At 42.6% G+C, this 27607-nt stretch overlaps 1 protein-coding gene across 5 annotated transcripts in view; it reads left to right on the forward strand.

The window, feature by feature from the left end:
* dgkh (diacylglycerol kinase, eta) overlaps positions 1 to 27607 on the forward strand; it is a 250084-nt gene that overhangs the window by 179594 nt on the left and 42883 nt on the right. For all 5 annotated transcript variants that reach the window (XM_078409363.1, XM_078409364.1, XM_078409365.1 and 2 more), the window contains 7 exons: positions 2030 to 2121; positions 7532 to 7631; positions 12368 to 12638; positions 14660 to 14785; positions 17910 to 18050; positions 22040 to 22157; positions 25811 to 25921. In XM_078409363.1, coding sequence (XP_078265489.1) covers positions 2030 to 2121; positions 7532 to 7631; positions 12368 to 12638; positions 14660 to 14785; positions 17910 to 18050; positions 22040 to 22157; positions 25811 to 25921 — 959 coding nt within the window. The remainder of the gene's footprint in view (positions 1 to 2029; positions 2122 to 7531; positions 7632 to 12367; positions 12639 to 14659; positions 14786 to 17909; positions 18051 to 22039; positions 22158 to 25810; positions 25922 to 27607) is intronic.

Below are 27607 nucleotides of genomic sequence, written 5' to 3' on the forward strand. Positions count from 1 at the left end.
GGTGACTTTAGATTTTTTTTCATTGAATGATGTTTAGAAATATTAGTTGCAAAAGGCCCACATGTTTTCTTCTGAATAACAATAATTGTGCATTTGTTTGCCATTACTGATAGGCTGATAATTATATTGTGTGCTGTGCAAATACTATTCTGCCAGGTGTTCCACCAATAACTGCCTCAGACAGAACATGAATTCACAGTCCAGCAAACTAACCAAGCCATGTCAGTTCCCTGATTTCACCAAGTTATGCCCATTTTCGGTGAACTATGTATTTGGAATCTCTCTCATTCCCACTAACTCTGTGGCAGCTGAATGAGTTTGGAAGGTAATTCACACCGATGAGCTATTCCCTGAAGAGATGGGGAAAATATATTGCCCTATTTGTCATTCTCTGCCAATGTTGTAGTGAACTAGCAGAATGTGCAGTGACTCATCTGGTCTTTATGTCCTCCCTTTCCCATTGCAGCCTCCCACAGAGACACAGAGAAGATAATCTTAATATGAAGAGCTTTAATTACAAGTGGGTTAAATTATATCCGTGGCAAATGAAAAGTACTAGAAAATCTGCAAATTGGAAAACAGATAAGGATGGAGAATGTTAAATCAGCCAGCCTCTGTGCAGAGAGAATAAGGCATTGATGTTCTGTGCTGGTGAACTGGGATATGCAAGAGGTTAAAACTTTCTATTAGGAAAGATTTATTACAGGGCAAATCTTTCAGTGTGTACAACAATGCTGTGAATCATGGGGCTCTTACAATTAACACCAACCAAAAGCCATAAAATCCAATATACTCGTTGTACATGTTGGTCAGTGTCACCTGCTATTTCCATTAACGATCCTTTACAAATAATTTGGCTGAAATTTACTTTCCTCGTGTGCTGAGGTGTTTAGACATTTCTAAACTGTTCTAAACAATGTCTGTGCTATTTGTTCAAGATGTACTTCATTGGAATAAAGGGAAGGTACAGGCTTTTCAAATATTGACTATAGTAAGTCAACAAGCTGGTTATTTAAAAAATTATATGTTGGAAACAAACACATGAAATTCTGAAGCACATAACACCTTAAGCAATGTCTTCTTGGAGAACAGACAATTAGTGTTTTGGGTTTGGTACAGCTCAAGGGCTGAAATCACCTAGTTGTGAGCTTTGCCTGAAGCTGAAACAGCTCAATAGCAAATTGTTGGATTATTTTTTTTGTTTTGTTGCCATCTACAGCATATCCAGCAACTTTTCCTTGTAATTATTTGGCATGGAGAGCATCCCCTGAAAAAAAAATCCAAAGCACCGTTAAAAAATAAATAGAATGGAGGATATAGATGTAAAATAACAGTGCAATATTCATCTCTTATTAAAGTGAGCTTTAGTACCCTATATATTTGGCACGTGCGGAGACCAGGTACATTGTTATCACCCCACACTGATGACATCTATACAATGTCTGAAGTAGAGTCCCAACCCAAAACATCACAGATCCATCTGTTCCAGAGATGCTGCCTGATCCGCTGAGTTAGTCCAGCACTTTTTTTGTAAGCCAGCATCTGCAGTTCCTTGTGTCTTCATGTGTATGCAGTGCATGGTATGCCTGATAAGGTGATTCCTAAACTCACGTTTGGCCACAAGAACCAACAAGAAGCTGTGGAGTGACGGGTTAATTCAACTGGCTCAGTGACTCCAGAAGAAATGAGTGTTTCAGCAGCATGGGGAGGAGTGGTGGAAAATGTAACAGAGTTATGGACAATGGCTATATACTGGTTGGGAGCAACACACACATCCACTCCTATTGTCTCTGACACAGCCATCCCTACAACCAGCATACATTTTATATTTATGATACATTGTGTTAGGAGGAAACATAGTCTTCTGGCAAGGTTAGGAATAGTTTCTGAAGATGGCAGAGAGTGGAGAAATTAGCTGGTGTCGAGAAGCTGTGGTTATAGTCAGTAATTACCCAGTGTAACCTCGAATAAGTGTCATCAGGTGTCTGAGGGATCTGTTAACCTGGAAAGTTTAACCTTCTCTTCTCAGTTTCAGATATCAACATATGAGGATTCTGTTGCTGCTCACCTAACCAAGATCCTCAACTCCGACCAGCATTCAGTCGTAATATCTTCTGCCAAGTGAGTCACTTAATGCATCTATAAGAAGTGTAGACTGTTTTCTGGCGAGAATATTAAAAATTATATGCACAACTAGACTATTTTTTCCAAATTCCTATTTGGCATATGAGCATCGCCAACAAGGCCAGTATTTATCGCCCATCCCTAATTGCCATTGAGAAGATGGTGATGTGCCACCTTGTTGAACTGGTCTGCCGTCATTTTGGTGAAGATGCTGCAACAGTTGTGTTGATTAGAGTTTCTAGTATTTAGTCCTTATGACTTTCCAAATCAGCATATTGTGACACTTAGGGGACAGGATTTAGGGTAGTCATCATGTACCTGCTGCTCTTGCCCTTCTGGTCCTGCTGCTATGGATTGGGAGGTATTCTGTTTAGTTTAGAGATATAATGTGGAAACAGGTCTTTTGGTACACCGAGTCCATGCTGACCAATGATATCCCATACACTAGTTCTATCCTACACACGTGGGACCATTCACAGAAGGTAATTAAACTACAGACATATATGTCTTTGGAATGTGGGAGGAAACTGGAGCACCTGGAGAAAACCCATGCTCTCACAGGGGCGATGTACAGGCTCCATACTGACAGCATCCATAGTCGGGGTCAAACCCGGGTTTCTGGCTCTGTAAGGCAACAACATGAACGCTGCACCACTGTGCTGCCCCAAACTGTTGGTATTCAATCGATACTGTTGAAGAAACCTTGGCGAATTGCTGCAGTGAGCATAAATGTTTATAATGGAACAGGAGTAGATCATTTGGCCCCTTGTGCCTGCTTTACCAAACAGTGAGATCATGTTGACCTTTTATCTCAGCACCACTTTCCTGGGGGAGCTCTATTTACTTTAATTCCTTTATATCTGGAAATCTAACCACCTCTGTCGTTTATAGCTCAATGACTAAGCTTCCCCAGTTCTTTTGGGGTTACAAATTCCAAACAGTCATCACTATCCTCAAAGGAGGCTTGCCCCTGGATCATAATCCAATGAGTTTTGAAGTAGAAGGATAGCAGAGGCAAATGTGTTTATGGAGAGATGGTGTGGAAGGAAGAGACTTAGATTCATCAGGCATATGAATCTGATATGAAGGAGGTATGATCTGTACAGGCTAGAAGGATTGCCAGCGCCAATATTCTGATTCTTGGTTGTTAACGAGCTGCTTACTACCAAACAAGTGGAAATTATTCCATTGCATCCTGATATGCTTTAGAACATAAGACGCAGAAATAGGAATAGGCTAATGGGCTCCAGGCTGATCCCAATTTGGCCTCAACACCACTTTCCTGCTCTTTCTCCATAATCCTTGACTCTTTTGTACTTTAACTACCTGTCAATCTCCATCTCCATATATTCAATGACGTAGACCCCACAGTTCCCTTGAGTGGTAAATTCTAAAGATTCACAATCCTCTGAGAAAATAAAACCTACCTCTGATTTAAAAGGGAAATCCTATATTTTGCAATGTAATTCTAGAGAAAAATAATTTCTCAGCAATCATTCCATCAACCTCTCAGAATCTTTATGTTTCAATAAGATCACATTCTTCTAAACCAATGGGAATCGGCCCAATCAGCTTAATCTTTCTTCATACATCAACCCCTTCACTCGAGGAATCAACCTTGTGAATCTCACTGCGTTGTTTCCAACACATATATTTCCTAAAAAATAGACACCAAAACTGTACACAGTTTTCCAGGTATGGTCTCACCAGCATAATGTAAACATGAAATGCTGTATCAAAAATGTCTTACCTGTTAACTTCATATCCCTTGCAATAAAGGCAATGTTCCATTAGTCTTCCATACAATTCACTGTACTTGCATGCTAACTTATTATGTTTCAGATACTGAGACCTCCAAGAACCCATTAAACTACAATATTTTGTAGTTTCACTCCACTCAAACAATTTTTTATTCTTCCAAGTGAGAACTTCATATCTTCCCTCATTATATTCATTCGTCAATTTTTGCCCACTCAAATAACAATAGTAAGTTTTTGAGTGCCCACCTCACAACTTGCAAACCTATATTTGCTCTTGTGTACGTTTGTCTATGATACACTCAGTCCCTCATCCAAATCATTGATATAATATTAAATAGTCAAGCACACGAGCTGCTGATAACCAATTTGAAAATGTCTCTCTGATCCCAACCTTATTTTCTAGAGTCATAGAGTCATACAGCATGGTTCCAGCCCCTATGACCCAATTTGTCCATGCCGACCAAGATTCCCACCTGCCCACATTTGGCCCCTATCCCTCTAAACCTTTCCTATCCATGTACCAGTCCAAATGCCTTTTAGATGTTGTTATAGTACATGCCTCAATTACCTCCTCTGGCAGCTTGTTCCACATACCCACCACCCTCTATGTGAAAACGTTGCCCCTCAGGTTCTTATCATCTTTCCCCTCTCTCACCTATGTCCCGATTCCCTTACTCTGGGTAAAAAATCTATGTGTATCTACCTAATCTATTCCCTTCATGATCTTACACACCCATGTAAGATCATCCCTTATCCACCTGCACTCCAAGGAATAAACTCCTAGCCTGCCCAACCTCTCGCTATAGCTCAGTCCCTCGAGTCCTGGCAACATACTCATAAACCTTCTCTGCATTCTTTCCAGCTTAATGACACCATTGCTATAGCATAGTGACCAAAACTGAACACTACGCCAAAATGCAACATCTCACACTTATCTGCACTAAACTCCATTAGCCATTTTTCAGCCCACATGATCAAGAACCTACTGAAATTTTTTTATTACCATCTTTACTGTCTATGATACCATCTACTTTAGTGTCATCTGCAAACTTACTAATCATGCCTTGTACATTCTCATCCAAATTGTTGATATAAACCGCAAACAGCATTGGACAAATGGTAGGACATAGTGGACTATGACTATTGATATGTTATATTTTTAACAGACAATGGAAAATGGCAACATGCTGATATTTGTAAGTTATCATATCATATCATATATATACAGCCGGAAACAGGCCTTTTCGGCCCTCCAAGTCCGTGCCGCCCAGCGATCCCCGTACATTAACACTATCCTACACCCACTAGGGACAATTTTTACATTTACCCAGCCAATTAACCTACATACCTGTACGTCTTTGGAGTGTGGGAGGAAACCGAAGATCTCGGAGAAAACCCACGCAGGTCACGGGGAGAACGTACAAACTCCTTACAGTGCAGCACCCGTAGTCAGGATCGAACCTGAGTCTCCGGCGCTGCATTCGCTGTAAAGCAGCACTCTACCGCTGCGCTACCGTTCATAAGTAATAGGTGCAGAACTAGACCATTCGACCCATCGTCTACTCTGCCATTCAATCATGGCTGATTTATTTCTCTCTCCTAACCCCATTCTCCTGCCTTCACCTCACAACCCCTGATATCTGTACTAATCAAGACTCTATCTCTGCCTTAAAAATATCCATTGACATGGCTTCCACAGCCTACTGTGGCAATGAATTCCACAATATTTCTAGCCTTATTCAAAATTATTGACTGAATGTTTTATGTCACTTTGTTTAATTTTATCACTTTCTTTGTTCATGAAAGAACCAGAATCGACCACACACAACAAAAACCGTGGTGCAAAGGCACACTGGATCAAAGTGAAAGTTGGGTTGGTGGGATGTTGGAAGGTTGTGTTGTCATCAGATATTCTAATGCCCTCATGAATTTCAGATTAATTGTCTGTTCATAATACTTATTGGCTGGAAGGTATAAACTAATTCATGCTTTTGTTAAGGATGGAGTATAGTGATACACGAGCACATTGGTGAGAGCATCATGCAATTACTGTTCGGCCATTTCAAGCCACTGCATTCTAATTCACCACTCATCTCGTTCTGTTTAATATTCCATGATATCTTTGACGAATGTTAATTGAAACAATGTTCCATTGTGCAAGTCTGGTCCTTTGTATTTATTATGTATTGTTAAACAAGTGGCAATTGTGTACGAATTAATACAATAATTGTTAAAAGACGGTCCTTGCAGGTTGCTGATGGTGTGGGCCATCTTTTATCATAGAATCAAACAACATAGAAATGGGCCATTTCAGCACACCTTGTCCATGTTGATCGTGATTTTATCTGTGCTAATTCCATCTGCCTGCATAAGATTATAATCCCTCTATACCTTTCCTTTTCAAATACCTATCTAAATGCCTTTTATGCAGTTTTAAGCATTGTGATTGTAGATACAGACTATCCTATCTCTGCCCGCAAAATGTTGTAAACTTGTAAGATCACTCCTCGGCCCCGCTTGTTCCAATAAAAATAAACCCAGCCTGTCTAACCTCTCCTTATAACTGCAGCCCTGTATTCCAGTAATTCCCTCTATTCCTCTCTATTCCATCGGATGAATCTCTTCAGCACCATCTCTTGTCACAACCACATTCTTCTTCCACAGTATGACTTCACAACTTTTATACTCAATGCCTTGGCCTACGAAGACAAGCATACCAAATTACTTCTTCATTATCCCGTCCTCTGTTACCACTTCCAGGGAACTATTGACTTGCACCTCAAAGTCTCCCCGTACATCCAGGGCCGTTTTTACAGCATTATGGGCCCCCGGGCAAAGCAGTGTACTGGGGCCCCTACCGTTACTCTCCCCCACCCCCCTTTCCCTACCAGCCCCCCCCCCCCCCCCCCCCGTCGTGCCGGCGAAAAGCACTTACCGAAAAGCACTTAGCGATGGACTTAGGGTGCTACATTGTTGCGAAAAGCACTTACAGATCGCTGTGAGAAGCACTTAGGGACCGAAAATGTTGCGAAAAAAGCACTTATTGAACCTACATTTTTAAAGTAGTATTTATTTATTGCAAGTTCCTTAACATACACAGATCAGCACGGGGCCCCTATGCTCGTGGGGCCCCGGGCAAGTGCCCATCAGGCCCATGCGTTAAGACGGCCCTGCGTACATCAACACTTCTGCCTTTTATTCTACATTCTATTAGAATTTAACCTTCCGAAGTTCATTACCTTTCACTTGTCTGGATTAAATTCCATCTGTCACTAGTTGTTTGCTTTTCTTTCTACCAGCAAACCTTGAGTAAGGTTGCCAATGCTGAAGTAAATTTAAAACTAATCTCCAGGACTCAGCTACTCAGGGACACGTAGAAAAATCAATTTTTTGGTGTTTTATCATGTTCTATAAGTTTGACAAATATTGGACATGGGGAGAAAACAGCTATTTCCCAATGGGGTTATGGAGAAACCACTGAAAATGCACTTGCAACTGTCCGTGTGGCTAGTGACAGGAAGATGAAGACGGGGTGATTGCTGCCTGGAGGTCATGTGATGAAGTCTCCAGGCACATCTCCAATCAGACTTGACAGTATTGAACAGCATGAATGTAATTAGAGCAATTTTCCAATTTTCTTCTACTAGAATTCTGTGTGAAACTGTGAAGGACTTTGTTGCCAAAGTTGGTAAATCGTACGAAAAGGCCAATGAAAATACAGAAGAGAGTGAAACACTGGCGAATAAAGTAAGAATTAGATGTGTTATTTTTAGAAATTTGCGGAACGCTTACACTCCCAGAGTGCATTCCAAATCGTCAAAAGTGGAAATTCTGATCACCACCCATGCTGAATCTGAAGATTGTGGGCAAAATCTGTGTTCACAGTACAGTAATACTCATGGAAAACTGGTCGGGGTCCTTTTTTCATGTGAAATGTTCAATGGCTATCCTGTTGATTTCCTTAGCTGCACTGTCACAGTGCCGGCACTTGGGATTAGGACTGTGGTGCATTTGAAAAATGAATAACAGAATGCCCTGGTTGTGCTAAACTGCTTATTTCAGTGTTATAAATCCAATAAGATTTTAAATTTGTGTGATTCACAATAATATTGTTATTGGTTTATTATTGTCACATGTGCAGAGTCACAGTAAAAAAACTTTGCATGTTAACCAGTCAAAGCACATTATACATGAATATAATCAAGCCATGCATGCTTACACCAGGTAGTGCAAAAAGAGAAAAATACCAGGGGGGGGGGGGGGGGGGGGCAGTGGACCATTCAGTAGTCTCATAACAGCAGGAAGGAAGCGATTCCTGAATCTCATGTTATGTGCTTTCAAGCTTTTGTATATTCTGCCCAATGTGAGAGGAGAGAAGAATTCAGAAGGTGAAAATACTCATCCTTCATTATGTTGCCTGCTTTCCGAACACAGTGTGAAGCATAGATGGAGAATACTCTCTGAATTTCAAAACTTGAATTCCTTACTTAGCTCAAGAAACCCAAGAAACCCTTCCGAAGTAAACAAGTGACAAAAGCACCCAGGAGGCACCTCATCGGCCTGCTACCTCCATTCATGAGATGTTGCAGGAGAATTGAAGTTGACAAATGAAACTGGCAGATTTAAACTCTCGCATCCAGGAGTGACAGTCTATCCTTAATCTTGACAATTTGTGCACTGCCAGTTAAAGCAATGAAGAGGAAGAAGACGCGTTTTATACAGAACTTTTCATGGCCTCAGGTTCATTTATACAGAGCAAGTTCCCACAAAACAGCACTGTTAAAATGACCAAATAACAAATGATTTAGATTGAGAATTGAACGTTACTAAGGCGGTGGAGAGTTGATCTACAAAATAATGCCATGGAATCTTTTAAATCTAAAAGTGTGCTTCTTTTAAACATCTCATTCATAATCCTTGATTATCTTGGTTGGTTTCCTGAGGCAGCTTGAAGTATAGATGGAGTCAATGGTGGGGACTCTGGAGTGTGTGATGGACTGGGCTTCATCCATAATTATTTGCAGTTTCTTGTCTTGAGCAGAGCTTCAAAACCAAGCTGCGAGGCGACATGATTGTATGCTTTTTGTGGTGGATCTGTAAAAGTTGTTAAGAGGTGTCGCAGACATGTCGGGCTTCCTTGGTCTCCACAGGAAGTAGAGGTGCTGGTTTATTTTTAGCTGTAGCATCAGTATGATTCGTCCAGGACAAATTGTTGGTGATATTTATACCTTGGAGCTGGAGTATAGCAAGGGGCTGCAAATACATCTTTGTGGGGTACCGCAGTTGAGAATTATTGTGGAAGATGTTTTGTCACCTATCTCACTGATTGTGGTTTATGGATTAGGAATTCAGAGGGGATGCTATCTCCCAGCTCCAAGAGTTTGGAGATGAGTTTGGATGGGATTATGGTAAAAAAAAAGGTGGAAATTGACATAAATAGTTCAATCAATAGTTCAACAGTACTTTATTGTCACATGTACAGTGACATTTCTTTTTTGCATACAGTTCAGAAAAATATTAATATTCATAAGCACAATTATAGTTAAGTGCAAGTGTATAGGAATAGTACACTGAGGCAGTATTTAAGAGTCGCCATGTTTCTGGTGCCATTTTTCATGATTCAAGTCTAGTTATAAATGTCAAGTTCTTACCTTGGCCATAAAGGCCCGTTGCCCTGGCAGCGTTACAGGGACGGCATGGTCAAGCGAAGTTGTTGGTGTCCTCCACTGCTGCTCCACACCGTTGCATCCAATCCGTGCCCTCACCCTCCTGGAGTAGCATCCAATCTAATCGAGCCCCAGGCTGCTGCGGGGCCTCCAGCGGCCCACTCCACCAATGCCTCAATCTGGACACAGTCGGTTCACACCAACCGTGAACAGTTGTCCCCTCGCTTCACGTGGCCACCGTTCAGTCTTCATGCCCCGAGGGTGTCTCCTGCAGCCCACCTTGTAGCATCCAGAGCATTTTTAAGGGCGCGGGAGATAAGACCCCTAACTCGCTTACCAGCACCATTGATTCCTTGCATATTCCACCGCTGTCATCTTGGACATAGGTGTTCTTATTATTTAGATGTTCCAGGGGTGAGTCATGGGGGGGAGATGGCATCTGCCCTGGACCTATTGTGACAATAGGTAAACTGCAGTGGATCAAGGCAGTCTGGGAAGTTGGGGTTAATGTACACCAAGATTGGTGGGATGGGTGATTTTCCACCATCAACCTTCTGTTCAAAGCAAGCATGAAATACACAGAGTTCTCTGGGAAGGGACACATTGGTACCAGTGATACTCCCCGACTTAGCTTTGTTGCCCGTTACAGCATGCAAGCCTTGCCACAATTAGCGGGTATCGATGAGATTACCTTGAGACTCTAGCTTGGCCTGGAATTCCCTCTTGGCATCCTTGATGACGTTACAAAGGTCATGAAAGGATTTCTTGTACCCCTGGGAATCATTTGACTTGAACTCTGTGGTCTTGGATTTCACCTGGGAGTTTATCTCGCGGTTCATCTATGGTTTCCGGTTGGGGTACATTCGTATTGTCTTCTTTACTTTTCTCCACACACTTACCAATGAACGACTATGGACTACTCAGTCCTTGAATATGGACAAGTTTGCCGACTCAAAACAGTTGTGAAGGATCTGGTCCGATTCCTCAGTCCAGTACTGTAGGACTTTCCAGGCAGAATCCTTCAGCTTTAGTTTCTGCTTGTAAGGAGAGAGCAGAAGCACAGAGCACGGCCAAGTGGTCAGATTTACCAAAGTGCAGTCGGGGAATGGAGTGGTATACGTTTTGATGGTTGTGCAGCAGTGGCTGAAGGTGTTTGGGCCTCTGGTTGACCAAGAAACATGCTGATAGGATTTTGGTAGCACACTTTTGAGGCAAGCCTGATTGAAGTCCCCGGCTATTATGAATAAGGTCTCAAGGTACTTTGTTTCAAAGGACCACCACAAGCAAGCACCTTGAGGACTTAATTAGGAAACAGAACCTTTCTGCCCCTAACCTTGCCTGAGGACACCATACAGTTCATTTGGTGAAGTGAAAGCCCTCAGGTTGAATGGCACAGTCAGATGAGTCATGTTTCTGTAAAACAGAGGCAACAGCAGTTGACAGTTTTCTAAAGTAGTTGAGTCCAGATGTCAGTTCATCCACAAAAAGACACAAAATGGTGGATTAACTCAGCGGGGCAGGCAGTACCTCTGGAGAGAAGGAATGGGTGATGTTTCAGGTCGAGACCCTTCTTCATCCAGGTTGTTTTCAACAGCTTGGAGTTTGCCACAATATGCTAGTGAGGGGGGGGGGGGGGGGGGGGCATGAAACCTCATTGTTTCAGTCTCATTTACAGTCCAGTAGGTCTCCTATGTTTCCTAGGTATGTATCCCATCCTGCTAAGGCCCAGGAGTTGGTGTGTGGAGGGAGTTGCCTGTTCTGTGAGGTAGGTGGGTGTGCTTGGTGGAATCTGGGGTCAGGCGGGCAAAGTCCAGGTTCTTGGCCTGGTCAGGCCTGATAATTATAAGCATAAGAATGTGTTGCAGGAAATGGCCTTGCAGCCCCTTGAGCCTGCTCTGCCTTTCATTTAGATTATGGCTGATCTACTCCAGTGCCGTTTCCCAGTATAATTCCCACAATGCACTGATGCCCTTAACGTGCAGAATTCTGATAATCTGTGTTTTGAATGAACTCTACAGCTGGGCATCCACAATCTGAATTAGCCTACACATTAGCATTACACAATCTCGTACTTTTTAACAAATGCTCTGCATTTTGTAGCGAGGATATGAGTGATGAGCTGGTGGCACACTTGGCAACTTTTAGTTTACTTTACATTCTTGGGTCAGTTACTTTGACTAAAGGCGTGAAATAAACCAAAACTGTTGTTACTCCCATTCCCGAGTCCTGTCTTTTCCTTTTATCCCCCTTCTTTTCCCATCTCCTCACACTCTTCCACCCATATCCCTCTCTTTGTCGTAGCATTTCATTCCAACTCCCTCCTTGCACCCAACTTGCCAGGTTTTGTCCCAACTCTACCTCTCTTTATTAGTTTGCTCCCCCCCCCCATCAACCCCCACTCCATCAGCCTGAAGGGGGTTCCCGACCAGAAAAGTTACCTGTCCATTTCCCTCCAGAGACATTACGTGACCCGCTGAAGACAGGAATAAACCGTGTATCTCTGCACCAACTCTACCAATGGTTCCGCTATGCTGTTCAGTGCAGAGCAATGCTTTGAAGCACAGTACAGCTGTGGGGATGTCTCAACCTAGGTTTCTTGGACAATAAGGACCTGGGCCATGTATAATAATCTCTCAAACACTTCACGGATGCAATGTTTACGGAGTGAATTGATGAATGAGAGTGGAAAAGATATATCTCGATTGTATTTATTATTGATATGATTATAAATGAAGTACAAACAGGCAGCTTACAGTTATAAAAGTATTTTGGATCTCTCATTAGGACTTGACGTAGTTTATCACTTTCTCTTGCCAGTGTTCAGCACTGAATGAGAAGCTGGACTCTCTGCTGCAGACCCTCAGTGACGAATCCCAAGTCACCACAAGCCACCATTGCACAACACCACCCATTGTGGAGGAGGAAGGTGAAGAAGAAGAGTTCAGTGAAGAGTCCTTATCCGAGCAGCTGGTGGAGAACATACCACCGAGGTCTTCCACCCCAAAATTCAAGTCAAGGGAGCAACTTATGCTTCGGGCAAACAGCCTAAAAAAGGCAGTGAGACAGATCATCGAACAAGCAGAGAAAGGTACAGCATAGTGCAGCAGTTCTTTGATTCCAGTTATTATCCATTGATCCAAAGATTTTTTGAAAATTGCACAAAGTCTAGGTTAGCTTTTTTGACAATTTTTCCTGTACTGATTAATTTTGAGAACTAATTATTTCTAATTAACTATTCCTCTTGTGAAGTGAACATGGACTGTAGATATCATTTTGAGAGAGCATATTAAGGTTACAGTGGGGTGGTAATGCTTTAAATCACCCAGACCAGTCACTCTTTAATGCCCATGTAAATTGTTTTAATAACCCCAAATTCTGATTGGACAATTAATCATCAACTACTAAAATATTATTGTTTTTTTGTAAGTAATGGATCACTTTCAAATACTTATACTAATAGCAGCATAATATCTTCTAACGAGTAGCAAAGAACAGCAGATGCTAGTTTAAATCAAAGATAGACACAAAATGCTGGAGTAACTCAGCAGGACAGACAGCATCTCTGGAGAGAAGGAATGGGTGATGCTTTGGGTCAGGTCTGAAGAAGCATAACCCTGCTCCTTATCCCTTCAAGTCCAAAAACCTCAGCCTTGCAAATACCCAAAGGTATAGACATTGCATTCTCCATCTTTAGGTGATTTTGGTCCCAACCCGAAACGTCACCTATTCCTTCTCTCAAGAGATGCTGCCTGTCCCGCTGAGTTACTCCAGCATTTTGTTTCTATCTTCTAACGAGTTACTTCTTGTGCAAGCTCATGAGTTTGGCTTTATTATGTGACACTTGCAATACAGATCCCAATCTGTTGGTAATAAAAAGGAACTGCAGATGCTTGTTTATACCAAATATAGACATAAAATACTGGAGCAACTCAGCGGGTCAGGCAGCATCTCTGGAGACCAGTCTGGATACCAGTCTGAAGAAGGGTCTCGACCCGAAACGTCACCCATTCCTTCTCTCCCGAGATGCTGCCTGACCTGCTGAGTTACTCCAGCATTTTGTGAATAAATCAATGTCTATACCTTTGGGTATTTGCAAGGCTGAGGTTTTTGGACTTGAAGGGATAAGGAGCAAGGTGTTAAGGCACAGGATCAAACATGATCTTCATGAACAGTAGAACTTGAGGGGCTACCTGGCCAACTTCTTGGCCCAAATTTTGCTGTTAAATGCCAGTGGTTAAGAATGCATAGACCATTGAACAGTATAGTGCATGAACAGGCCCTTTGGCCCACCTTGTCTCTGCAGAACATGATGCCAACATCAATTCTTATCTGTTTGTGCATAATCCATATTCCTCCATTCTCTGCCTACCCAAAAATCTCTTAAATGCCACTCTCGTTGCCACTCTGAACCAGTCCGAAGAAGGGTCTCGACCCGAAACGTCACCCATTCCTTCTCTCCAGAGATGCTGCCTGACCTGCTGAGTTACTCCAGCATTTTGTGATACCTTTGTACCAGCATCTGCAGTTATTTTCCTACACTCTCGTTGCCTTCATCACCATCCCCGGCAATGTGATCTAGGCACTCGTCGACCACTGTTTTTAAAAAAGTGTCCTGCATGTCTCTTTTAAAATCTTCTCCTCCCACTTCCCAGTTGTGCCCACTGATATTTGATATTCCAATCCTGGGGGGAAAGGTTCTGACTGTCTACCCTATTTATGCCTCTTAATTATTTGTATATACTTCTATCGGGTCTCCCCTCAACTTCAGCATTCCAGAGAAAACTATTTAAGTCTGTCCAACCTTTCCCTGTTGCTCACACCCCCTAATCCAGGCATCTTTCTGGCAAACCTTCTCACCATCCTTTCCAAAGTTCCCACATCCTTCCTGTGGTGGGTCAACCAGAACTGCATGCAATAAAATTACATTTCACAAATAACATTTTTAATTCTTGAAAATACTTATCTCAATTGGAATAGTCTTAAAATGTTCCTGAATGTCAGAAACATTTATAGTCCTCAGAGTTTTGACAGCCTAAAAAAACTTTTGACAACTTTCATGATGTCAGTACCTCTTTCCCACTGTGTTTAACCGATGGCTCTTTCTTGCAGTTGTGGATGAACAGAATGCTCACACGCAAGAACAGACTGAAGTGGAACTGAAAAAGGACATTGAGGAGGACTTGAAGGAGGAGGAAAAGGAAGAAGATGAGACAAAGGAAACCGACATACAGAGCAGTATGATCTCTTCATCCTTCTTCCAAAAAAGATTGCTTATATCATGGAGAATATTAACATCATATGCCAATCATGACACCTGTGTCTCAGGCCTTTCTCAGCTTTCCTCTCATTGATCAAACCTCCACAATGTTTACACGGCACTGTCCTAAGCATGTTTTTGAAGTCTAAAAAGATGTCAGCAAGCCCATGTTTGGTTAACAGGCAGCTGAGAACAGATGCTGTTCTGGTCTAGAAAGAACCCTTTTCGGGTGAAAATTAAGAACTGGAGCGGTGGATTAATTTCCACCTCTTGTACGTTATGCCTTATTGTGGTGAAGTGCATTTGTGGTGTAGTAATTTAAGGTAGCCATGGAGACAAAGTGGAAGAGTCCAAATTGATGTGAGTTGTCATCTCAAACTGGATTACACTTGGCGACTTGTATTAATACTCATATGACAGAAAGATTTTGGAAGAGCAGAGGGAAAAATAGACAGCCTGAGCTTGACAACACTGGTGTTCGTGCATTGGCTGTGCAAGATCAGTTCAACTGGATCATCAACTAATGATTAACTAATGGTTAACTAATGAGCTAATTGTTATGTCCCTGGTAGGCTATAACGACCATATACCCATTGTCCACAATTATCCGTGGCTGTGGAGAAAAGACAGGGATATTAGTGGGAACTGGGATATGGGGCCAGGAGTCTGCTGTACTAAAATGTTAAAGAGGCTTCATAATGGACTACCTTAAATTTAGGTCATCGAAACAGGTGATTCAGCTTACATGATCTTTCTGTTAATGATCCATGTCACTGGTCCACCTGCAGTTCCTCAAACCTCACTGCCCCACCCGCAGTCCTTCCCACTTTGTTTCCTATTAACATCAGCATTAATTTCTTTTTCTGTTCACCTTCATGTCTAGCTTTGTCAAAAATATATCCATGGTATTCACCTAAATAGTTGAAGTTCTTTGTTTTAGCCATCATCTGAGTAAAGCAGATACTCAGAGTGGCAGCACGAGTATCCACATAGATTCTCCAGCAAGTGTTGCCATTCATAATCCATTCACATCACCTCACCTTTAATTTATCTCCAAAATTCTCATCAGCGGATGGCCCACATCTCTCTCTGGCAGAACATTTCAAAGATAGACTACCTTCATCTCACTTTTATCCTGAGGCTTTTTATCCAGAAATTCCATACTGTAAATTCCACACGCAGGAAAAACAAGTCTACCATTTCTTCCACTGCCTCCCCACTCCCCCCCACCAGGAACACTGCTCCTTTCTCCCATTTCCCTTTTCACCCTGCTCTTTCCCTCCCAACTATCCCCTTCCATCCTCATCTCTCCTTCAATTTTACATTTCACTTCTCTCCTGTCCCTATCTTACACCTTTTCATCCCTAGCGTTTGTCACTTATTCCACCCATCTGCCAATCAGATCCCCTCACCTGTATCCATCTATCACTTGCCAAACATTATCTTGCCCATGCCGCTTTTCCAGCTGTCTGTCCCCTATTCCAATCAGTCTGAAGAAGTATCTCGATCCAAAACATTGCTGTCCATTCCCTCTTCAATTACTGCCTGACCTGCTGGATTTCTTCAGCACCTTTTGTCTTGCTTGAGAGTCCAGCGTCTGTACTTTGTTGTGTCTCCGTCTACCTTGTCAAGTACTCTCAAGAATTTCAAGCATTTCAGTGAGATTGCTTCTCATTCCTGTAAGCTCCATTGAGTTCAGGACAATTCTATTTGATCTGTGCGCAATATTGGCTGTCTATCCTGAATGAATCTAATATACCGTTTTATCACCCCTCAAAGGCAAGTCTATCCAAGTTTCACAAAGGAATACAAAATAGTAATTACAATAAGGCCTCTAACTTCTATTCTTCAGTCCCCTTGCATTAAAAGCTTACTTATCATTTGCCATCCCATTACTTCTTGAGCTTGCATGTTAACTTGGTCTATTGATGCTCAAGAATCATGGATTTCTTTGAATACCATCATTTACCAGACTTACCTTGAAAGGGGGATTCTGCTTTTCCAATTTTTTCAATCAAAGTTAATGATTTTACACTTCCACAAATTATACTCTATCTGTCAACCTTTTTGAACATTTACCAAACCTATTTCTATCTCATGGCAGTATCTTTACAACTTTGAACCACCTTTGTAAATTGTTATGCTCCATTTCCATTGCCTCTATTAGAAGATAGCACAGATTCCTTTCCTTTATAAACTATAGCCTCAGAAAACCTGCTAACATTTGGCTGCTTTTTCAGGCTTTTGCTCTCCTTTAAAATCTCAAGGAGATGGGAAAAATCGATTGCAACTCTGCTTAGAAATACCTTTCAAATGTGAGGTTCTTACAGTGAACGGGGTAGGGTATTGTTCAGCTGCCACAATGGTCCTCAATCACATTACTAAAATCCTACATTATAATATGGAGACCCGATTTATTTTAAGTTTGGCCTAATCAAGGTTTAATATGACCTTGTTACTTTTTTATTCTACTGCTAGAAAATAAAACTTTGCAAATGATATTCCATCTCAAAGGTGTGCAGTGACTCTCTGCAGCCTTTGCATCAAGTGTCAATTTTTGGAGACACTGTTCCTTACCATGTCTGTATGATGGACTGAATTGAATTTCACATTTTCACTGATGCATTAGGTGATGGTATTTTTCAGCTGAGCCCTGGAATAAATGCATCTTGCATAGGAAATGTAGCTGAATGTATGAGAATTAAACAAAGGGAGGCATATAGATTTACCAGAATTATTGGAGTATTGTTCATACTTGATTAATTAATCAATCAGTGATGAAGAATTATAAATACAAAGGGCATTATTTAATGTGGTGTTAGTATAGATATAGATTTCTGTTTACAATGTTTCGCAAGAAAGATTATTTAGTTGATTGAAAATCATTTGATGTTCTTTCCATTTCCCTGCCCCTACTGCCTCTGACTACCTCTCTCCCTCTCGTCTTTCATCTGATATGTTTTCTTTTACCAAACCCCTGCTACCTTGTACCTTTCCCATTCAATGCTCACCAATGCTGCTCTGCATGCTTCCAACATCCTTCCCTCACTCTTGTGTAATGTTGAGTAGTATCTAATGAATAATATTTTTTTGTTATTTCAGCTTTCCGGCCTGCTCAGAGATCCCCTCCAGAGAGACGAATCCATCGCACCACCACTTCCTACATTGGTCCATTTACAACCTCGCCATTAACTGCTTGCAAGGAAAATCTCCCGGTGCTGAATACTAGAATCATCTGCCCAGGTACACAGCAAGCTCACACATGGGGTGACGTTGCACAATGATATAGAAAGGAGCAATAAACATTAATCTTGTGTTATCAGAACTATGCTTGTTTTCCTGGTGGATGCCTAACTTCCTTGTGGGTGCCATAATGTAAAATGCCAAAAGCTAGGTTCAATACTTGTAATCCTGCCTTGTAAAGATACTAAATCTTAAATATGCATCAAAGGTGACTTTAAAAATTCTGTTCCAAAATCACAGGTTCAGGCACAACATTTTGCATTTGTAAAGGGGTTTTAACAAAATCTCCCAAAGCACCTCAGAGAATCGATACAAAAATATTCCGCAGCTCCGCTCTTGCTCCCCCTCTCCCTATTCGTAACGAGGACAGAATCCCCCTTATTCTCACCTTCCATCCCATCAGCCGTCACATACAATATTTTATCCAACATTTCCGCCACCTCCAACGGGATCCCACTACTGGCCACATCTTTCCATCTCCACCCCTTTCTGCTTTCCGCAGCGACCGTTCCCTCCGAAACTACCTGGTCCACTCGTCCCTTCCCACCCAAACCATTCCCTCCCCAGGTACTTTCCCACGCAACCGCAGGAGATGCAACACCTGTCCCTTTACCTCCTCCCTCGACTCCATCCAAGGATCCAAAAAGTCTTTCTGGGTGAGGCAGAGGTTCACCTGCACCTCCTCCAACCTCATCTACTGTATCCGCTGTTTCAAGTGTCAACTTCTCTACATCGGCGAGACCAAGCGCAGGCTCGGCAATCGTTTCGCTGAACACCTCCGCTCAGTCTGCCTTAACCAACCTGATCCCCGGTGGCTCAGCACTTCAACTCCCCCTCCCATTCCCAATCTGACCTTTCTGTCCTGGGCCTCCTCCATTGTCAGCGAGGCCCAGCGCAAATTGGAGGAACAGCACCTCATATTTCGCTTGGGTAGTTTACACCCCAGCGGTATGAACTGACCTCTCTAACTTCAGAAAGTTCCTGCTTTCTCTCTCTATCCCCTCCTCCTTCCCAGTTCTCCCACTAGTCTTCCTGTCTCCGATTACATCCTATCTTTGTCCCGCCCCCTCCCCTGACATCAGTCTGAAGAAGGGTCGCATCCCGAAACGTCACCCATTCCTTCTCTCCAGAGATGCTGCCTGACCCTCTGAGTTACTCCAGCATTTTGTGTCTACCTTCGATACAAAAATAAGTTGGTTTTGACAGGAGGAGCTTGGAGAAAGGAGTCTGCAACTTGGGGCTAAGACAGCTGAAGTGGAGATAATGGAATGATTAAACTTGGAGATGATGCATGAGAGCAGATATTGCAGAGGGTCATACGACTGGAAGAGCTTATGTGATGGGGTAGGATGATCTTAAAGAGGAGTTTGAAAGCAATATTGAGAGTGGCTGTACTTGAACTGTTGTAGGTTAGTGAGCACAGGGATAGTTGATGGACTGGATGTAGTTAGTTAAACAGTGAATCTCACTTGGCTCACCTTCATCCATTGGGGCACTGTACGGCCTCACCCCCACCCATCTTTGCACCTTTGCAGTAACCATTTCAGAGATTCATCTCTCTCTGGGATTTCATTCCAACTGTTAGTCATTCTTCAGTTAAAGCAGATTTTCCGGTTATCAATCTTGAATTTACCTTTCATTATTGGATCTCACAATTTAATCTAAAGTCATTTTCTGGAAGAAGCTTTTCTACATTGGTTACAATTTTATAAACCTTTGCAATAAACTTCCATCGCCTCTTTTCATCTTCAAGGTTGAAAGCCCATCTCTCCAATTTTTCAGAACATTTCAGATCCACCGCATCAAAGAGCAGACAGCAAACTGGCAATGATGAATGATCAAAGCTGAGATAATGACAGGTCTTAATTAAATGGCAGCAAGTAGATAAATAAAGTTGATTTAGTAGTATCAAGGAAACACTTGATTCCTTGTGTGCAAGCAAGCATAACATCAATAGCTTTTGAATATACCCGGTGAAAATTTTATCTGTCTTCATGTGCATAAAAATAGTTCCCCTATTGTAGGAGCCATTTATGTTTAGACTAGCTACTGTCAGCATATTATGTTATTTTGTTTAGATATATCTTGCCGTATTATTTCAGACACTTAGGGGCGGTCCTTTGATGTGAAAGGTGGTATTCAGGGACTGGGAGGAGTTAGATGCAGGGAGGGAAAGGAGTGTACAGTTCTGACCAGACCTGTGACCAGAACTGTGAGCAGAGGGGGGAACAGAGCAGCCAGCTACGACTTGTATGCAAAATAAGCACAGCCTGGTATGTTCATCTCTTTGTTTGTACAACTACTTCAATAAACAACTAATTAAACTGGAATAACGACTGGAAGATCTGGTCTGTTCGGGTTTGCGTAAAGATCACTCCGTCCTTGATCCTGAGAGATTACATAAGAAGTAGATGCTCTTCTCAATACAGCAATAAAACTCGGCTATCCATCTGATCCTGCGATGCTGAAACAGCTCTGAGCTCTTCTCCTCACTTCCGCGTACCACCATTGGAACTCATTCTGCAGTGTTGGCAACCTCCAAATTCCAAGTATTGGTTCACTGAAATGTGTTGAATTACACTTTAAAAGCACAGGGGCCATGGCATGCTTTTTAATCAGATGAACGTGCTCTACTTTCAGCCAGAGCAGTCTGTGTGTTGTGTGAGGTTTGGCATTATTCAAGCACTCTCTACATGTTAAATATCTTGCGCAACCTACAAGCACTGCTGTGTAAAGACAGCAATTTTCTCAAATTGGCATGTATAATTTTTTGTGATGTGCCAATTGCATTTATTGCTCGGTTTGCTCTACTCACTTGTTGCATTACACAAAGAAATGTATTAGCTGCTCGTGACTGGTTAACTTGGAGGTGGACATATCAAGTGCCCACAGTCCTTCCACTCTATCCAACATCCACTTGAACATTTCTGCCATCGTACCATGGAGTTACTTGTATATATTTGGTTACATCCCCCCATGTACAGTCATATTAAAGTGTCGCTAGCTGGTTGCTTTGATGCAAAATGCCTTCTTTTAATTTGATTTTCTATCTGAATACGAATAAACATAAAGCTGTGTATTGCAAATATGTCAGCAATGTCAGGAGTAGTTTTATTACTCAGAAAGATTGTTAACTTTGTTGCACATTTGTTGTGGTGTAATATCGGGGATAAAGACACTGTGGTTGTGATTTAGAGGGATTTTTTCCAGCATTCAGTCAGCCCATAGCACAGGCATCCTCTCCTCTTTCCCTACTGCCTGCATTTAAAATCGTGTTGAAAGTCTTTGAATAACTTTTTGCCCAACTCCTTATGTAGTTTTTGTTTTGATAATATTTCTGTGAACCACTTAATGAATGTTTTACTCTGGATAAATTGTAGTAACATTATTGTTATTATTTGGTTTCTACTGAGGCAGCTCATTCTGGAATCTCTCAATACCTCAAATGGAGAGGCAAAACTAGGATCTGTGTAGGTCCTGGAGCAGTACGGTATATACGGACTGATTCAAAGGAGAACATGTTGAAGGTTAGAACAAGATAAGCCATATGGAAGAGGAAAGTAGTGTTCGTGGACGGTTTATGGAGAAATTAGAGCGATCCTGCGGAGGATGGTGCTGTAGAAGAATTGGATGTCCGTGTGCAAAGGAAACCCTTAACACTAAGAAAATAGTCATTGTCTGAGTGGCAGAGAGAGAAAAAGAAGTGAGATATTGGTGCAAAGACATGAGAGGCTCAGTTGTGGCTGCAGATAATGACATCAATGTTCCTATCCGGAATGGAAATGCCTTGGTTACTTGCCTTTTCAGTCATTCTCAGATTTGTGATTTGTATTGAGCCTAACTTTAACAAAATGCTGCCAGCTTAGTTGATATCTGTTATCTAACACCTAGCAGGGCTATCAGGAACCTGGTATTAGTAAGCTATACATTTTGCTTATCTCTATGCTATCTAGCTTATCTACCTATGTAATGTGTGTGTATTATCACAGGTTTACGAGCTGGACTTGCTGCCTCAATTGCTGGAAGCTCAATCATCAGCAAAATGTTACTTGCGAACATTGACCCTTTTGGAGCAACACCATTCATTGATCCTGATCCAGACTCTCTGTAAGAAGTCTAATCTCTTCACCAGTTTTTATGGTCTGTGTAGTGCTGACTGAGAGTTATAGGAAATGAAAGCTCTTGGCCCTTTGCATGTGAACGCACCTCAGACCCTATCCGTGCAGTAATCAGATTTGCACTGAAGCGTATGTGACCATCTGCTCCGTCCTTGGGCTCACCATTGAGCCCAGCAGTGAAGCAATGACTAGCTGAGCAGAGGATTGAGTCTGGGTCCTCTTCACATTTGGCAATCCCTGTTTGGGCTGATGGCAATAGACAATAGACAATAGGTGCAGGAGTAGGCCATTCAGCCCTTCGAGCCAGCACCGCCATTCAATGCGATCATGGCTGATCACTCTCAATCAGTACCCCGTTCCTGCCTTCTCCCCATACCCCCTCACTCCGCTATCCTTAAGAGCTCTATCCAGCTCTCTTTTGAAAGCATCCAACGAACTGGCCTCCACTGCCTTCTGAGGCAGAGAATTCCACACCTTCACCACTCTCTGACTGAAAAAGTTCTTCCTCATCTCCGTTCGAAATGGCCTACCCCTTATTCTTAAACTGTGGCCCCTTGTTCTGGACTCCCCCAACATTGGGAACATGTTTCCTGCCTCTAATGTGTCCAATCCCCTAATTATCTTATATGTTTCAATAAGATCCCCCCTCATCCTTCTAAATTCCAGTGTATACAAACCTAATTGCTCCAGCCTTTCAACATACGACAGTCCCGCCATTCCGGGAATTAACCTAGTGAACCTACACTGCACGCCCTCAATAGCAAGAATATCCTTCCTCAAATTTGGAGACCAAAACTGCACACAGTACTCCAGGTGCGGTCTCACCAGGGTCCGGTACAACTGTAGAAGGACCTCTTTGCTCCTATACTCAACTCCTCTTGTTATGAAGGCCAACATTCCACTGGCTTTCTTCACTGCCTGCTGTACCTGCATGCTTCCTTTCAGTGACTGATGCACTAGGACACCCAGATCTCGTTGAACATCCCCTCTTCCTAACTTGACACCATTCAGATAATAATCTGCCTTTCTATTCTTACTTCCAAAGTGAATAACCTCACACTTATCTACATTAAACTGCATCTGCCATGTATCCGCCCACTCACACAACCTGTCCAAGTCACCCTGCAGCCTTATTGTATCTTCCACACAATTCACACTACCCCCCAACTTAGTATCATCTGCAAATTTGCTAATGGTACTTTTAATCCCTTCATCTAAGTCATTAATGTATATCGTAAATAGCTGGGGTCCCAGCACCGAACCTTGCGGTACCCCACTGGTCACTGCCTGCCATTCCGAAAGGGACCCATTTATCCCCACTCTTTGCTTTCTGTCTGACAACCAATTTTCTATCCATGTCAGTACCCTACCCCCAATACCATGTGCTCTAATTTTGCCCACTAATCTCCTATGTGGGACCTTGTCGAAGGCTTTCTGAAAGTCGAGGTACACCACATCCACTGACTCTCCCCTGTCAATTTTCCTAGTTACATCCCCAAAAAATTCCAGTAGATTTGTCAAGCATGATTTCCCCTTCGTAAATCCATGCTGACTCGGAATGATCCTGTTACTGCTATCCAAATGCTCAGCAATTTCGTCTTTTATAATTGACTCCAGCATCTTCCCCACCACTGATGTCAGACTAACTGGTCTATAATTACCCGTTTTCTCTCTCCCTCCTTTCTTAAAAAGTGGGATAACATTTGCTATCCTCCAATCCACAGGAACTGATCCTGAATCTATAGAACATTGAAAAATGATCTCCAATGCTTCCACTATTTCTAGAGCCACCTCCTTAAGTACCCTGGGATGCAGACCATCAGGCCCTGGGGATTTATCAGCCTTCAGTCCCATCAGTCTACCCAAAACCATTTCCTGCCTAATGTGGATTTCCTTCAGTTCCTCCATCACCCTAGGTTCTCCGGCCCCTAGAACATTTGGGAGATTGTGTGTATCTTCCTCAGTGAAGACAGATCCAAAGTAACGGTTTAACTCGTCTGCCATTTCTTTGTTCCCCATAATAAATTCCCCTGTTTCTGTCTTCAAGGGACCCACATTTGCCTTGACTATTTTTTTCCTCTTCACGTACCTAAAAAAACTTTTGCTATCCTCCTTTATATTATTGGCTAGTTTACCCTCGTACCTCATCTTTTCTCCCCGTATTGCCTTTTTAGTTAACTTTTGTTGCTCTTTAAAAGAGTCCCAATCCTCTGTCTTCCCACTCTTCTTTGCTATGTTATACTTCCTCTCCTTAATTTTTATGCTGTCCCTGACTTCCCTTGTCAGCCACAGGTGTCTCTTACTCCCCTTAGAGTCTTTCCACCTCTTTGGAATAAATTGATCCTGCAACCTCTGCATTATTCCCAGGAATACCTGCCATTGCTGTTCTACCGTCTTCCCTGCTAGGGCCTCCTTCCAGTCAATTTTGGCCAGCTCCTGCCTCATGCCTCTGTAATCCCCTTTGCTATACTGTAATACTGACACTTCCGATTTTCCCTTCTGCCTTTCCATTTGCAGAGTAAAACTTATCATGTTGTGATCACTGCCTCCTAATGGCTCTTTTACCTCTAGTCCCCTTATCAGATCAGGATCATTACACAACACTAAATCCAGAATTGCCTTCTCCCTGGTAGGCTCCAGTACAAGCTGTTCTAAGAATCCATCTCGAAGGCACTCGACAAACTCTCTTTCCTGGGGTCCATTTCCAACCTGATTTTCCCAGTCTACCTGCATGTTGAAATCTCCCATAACCACCGTAGCATTACATTTGTGACACGCCAATTTTATCTCCTGATTCAACTCTGAGCAATTACCTTAACCTTTGAATAGGGTCACTAACGCTGAACGCACCTCAGACCCTATCCGTGCAGTAATCAGATTTGCACTGAAGCGTATGTGACCATCTGCTCCGTCCTTGGGCTCACCATTGAGCCCAGCAGTGAAGCAATGACTAGCTGAGCAGAGGATTGAGTCTGGGTCCTCTTCACATTTGGCAATCCCTGTTTGGGCTGATGGCAATAGACAATAGGTGCAGGAGTAGGCTGAATTACTTATTAGTGCATTACTATGATTTAATTACTCTTAATTTAAATTACTTTAATTCTGTTGAATAAATGCTTATGATAATCAGAGATATTTAAAAACCATTTAAAAGCCTTCCACAGCCAAAGGCTGTCAGAGCATCCCTTGGGCAAGGTCTTAAGATAGACCGTTTGAGGGCAGCTCACTGACTGGAGCCCGCTCTATTATGATGGATGCCGGTCGGGTTCTGGACAGTCAGCTCAACCGATCCTTCGCATCTGTGGAAGTGAGTAGAAGTGGGCAGCAAGTCCTGGCTATGAGCTGGGTATTTGCTAATATTACTTAATTTGCCAGATTAAGGTCCTCCCCAGTTTACAAATGCCCGATGGTGATCGAGTGTTTGGGAAACAGCAGGATTGTCTTTCTGCCCTGTCGGACTTCATTTTGCAACTGCTTTTCTGCATTGCGCACTCTTCTGTTTATGAACAGTTATCAGGAATTGAAACTGGGGAAGACCTGTAAATTTTCTAAAGGGGAGATTATTTTAATGGTTGATCAGTTAATGTACACCTAAATTGATAGTTTTGCAACAAAAAACTGTGTTTTCTTTCCACAATCCAGAGAAGGCTACGCTGAGAAATGTGTTATGAACAATTATTTTGGAATTGGATTAGATGCCAAAATCTCCTTGGAATTTAACAACAAGCGTGAGGAGCACCCAGAGAAATGCAGGTAGCTACCTGTCCAGCTTTATCTTTGGGGAATTAAGGTGAACGGTTATAATTCATATTACAAAATCCTACTCTGTGGGGCTAAGCTACAAGTTTCAGGCAGTTGTGATCGAGACATAGCATTCTAAAAATCACTGAAGTACGAGCATGGCTCGTCCTATAGTTTAGTTCAAGGGACAGAATGATAGGGATATGGCAGCATGGAAACAGGCCCTTCAACCAGTTGAGTCTGTGCTAACCCACCAACATGGCAAAAGATGCCAGCAGCCCTACAGCAGCTGGCAAATCCATCCCGCTGATCTCCCAAATACTCGACCGTATGTACGGGCTGTACTATGTTGAGCATTTATAAGCTGGGGAGGACCTATTTAAGAATTATCAACACTGAGTGATAATGGAACATAAATATTATTTAAATGGAAATCACAACACAATAATTCAAAGAAAATCCCAAAGTAATGCCACTAACTGAAAAGAACATTTTCATAGAGATAGGATTAGAATGGAGGAAGTGGGAGGGGAGAGGAGTGTAGGTAGAAGTGACTTAAAATTTATCATTCATAACCGCTGGGCTGTAAGCTACCCAAACGAAATATGAGGTCTTGTTTCTAAAACTTGCACGTGACCTCACTCTGGTAATGGAGGAGGCCCAGGAAGAAAGGACAGTGTGGGAATGGGAAGGGGAGTTGAAATGGTTGGCAACCAGTAGATCCCATATACCTCGGTGGACCGACCATGTGTTAAGCAAAATGGTCGTGGAGTGTACATTTGGTCTCACCGATTTACAGGAGACCACATCGGGAACACTGGATGCAGAAGATGAGGTTAGAGGAGGGACATGTGAACCTTTGACTCACCTGAAAGGACTGTCGGGGTCTCTGGATGGAGTTGAGGGAGGAAGTATAAGGACAGGTGTTGCGTTTTCTGTGGTTGCAGGGGAAAGTACCTAGGGAGGCGGTGGTTTTGGTGGGAAGGGATGAGTGAATCAAGGAGGTATGGTGGAAGTGTTCTCTGTGGACGGCGGAAAGGGGTGGAGCTGGGAAGATGTGATTAGTGGTGGGATCCCACAGGAGGTGACAGAAACGTCCGAGGATAAAATGTTAGATGTGCAGGCTGGTGAGGTGAAAGGTCAAGACCAGTCCTTGTTGCGTCTTGGGGAGGGAGAGCGAGAGCAGAACTACAGGACACAGATGAGACGAAAGTGAGGATATCTATGAAAGCAGGGGGGAAGCCATATTTACTAAAGAAAGAGAACATCTCGGATATCCTAGAATGGAAAGCCTCATCTTGGGAGCGGATGCTGCAGAGACGGAAGAATTGAGAGTAGTGTATAGCGTCTTTGCAAGAGGTAGGGTGGGAGGAAGTGTGATCCAGATAAATGTGGGAGTCGGTCGGTTTGTAGTAGACCTCAGTCGATAATCTGCCTTCTGTGATGGAGACAGAGCAATCAAGAAAGGTGTCAGAGATAGTCCAGGTGAATTTGAGGGCAGGGTGGAAGTTAGAGGTGAAGTTAATGAATTCAACAAGTTCTACATCTGTGCAGGGATCAGCACCGATGCAGTCGTCTGTGTAGCAGAGAAAGAGTTGGGGGATGGCACCAATATACACCGATCAGCCAAAACATTATGACCACTGACAGGTGAAGCGAATAACGTTGATTATCTTGTTACAATGGCACCTGTCAAGG

This window comes from Rhinoraja longicauda, chromosome 12 (genome assembly GCF_053455715.1).
Source record: "Rhinoraja longicauda isolate Sanriku21f chromosome 12, sRhiLon1.1, whole genome shotgun sequence".
Classification (NCBI taxonomy): Eukaryota; Metazoa; Chordata; class Chondrichthyes; order Rajiformes; family Arhynchobatidae; genus Rhinoraja; species Rhinoraja longicauda.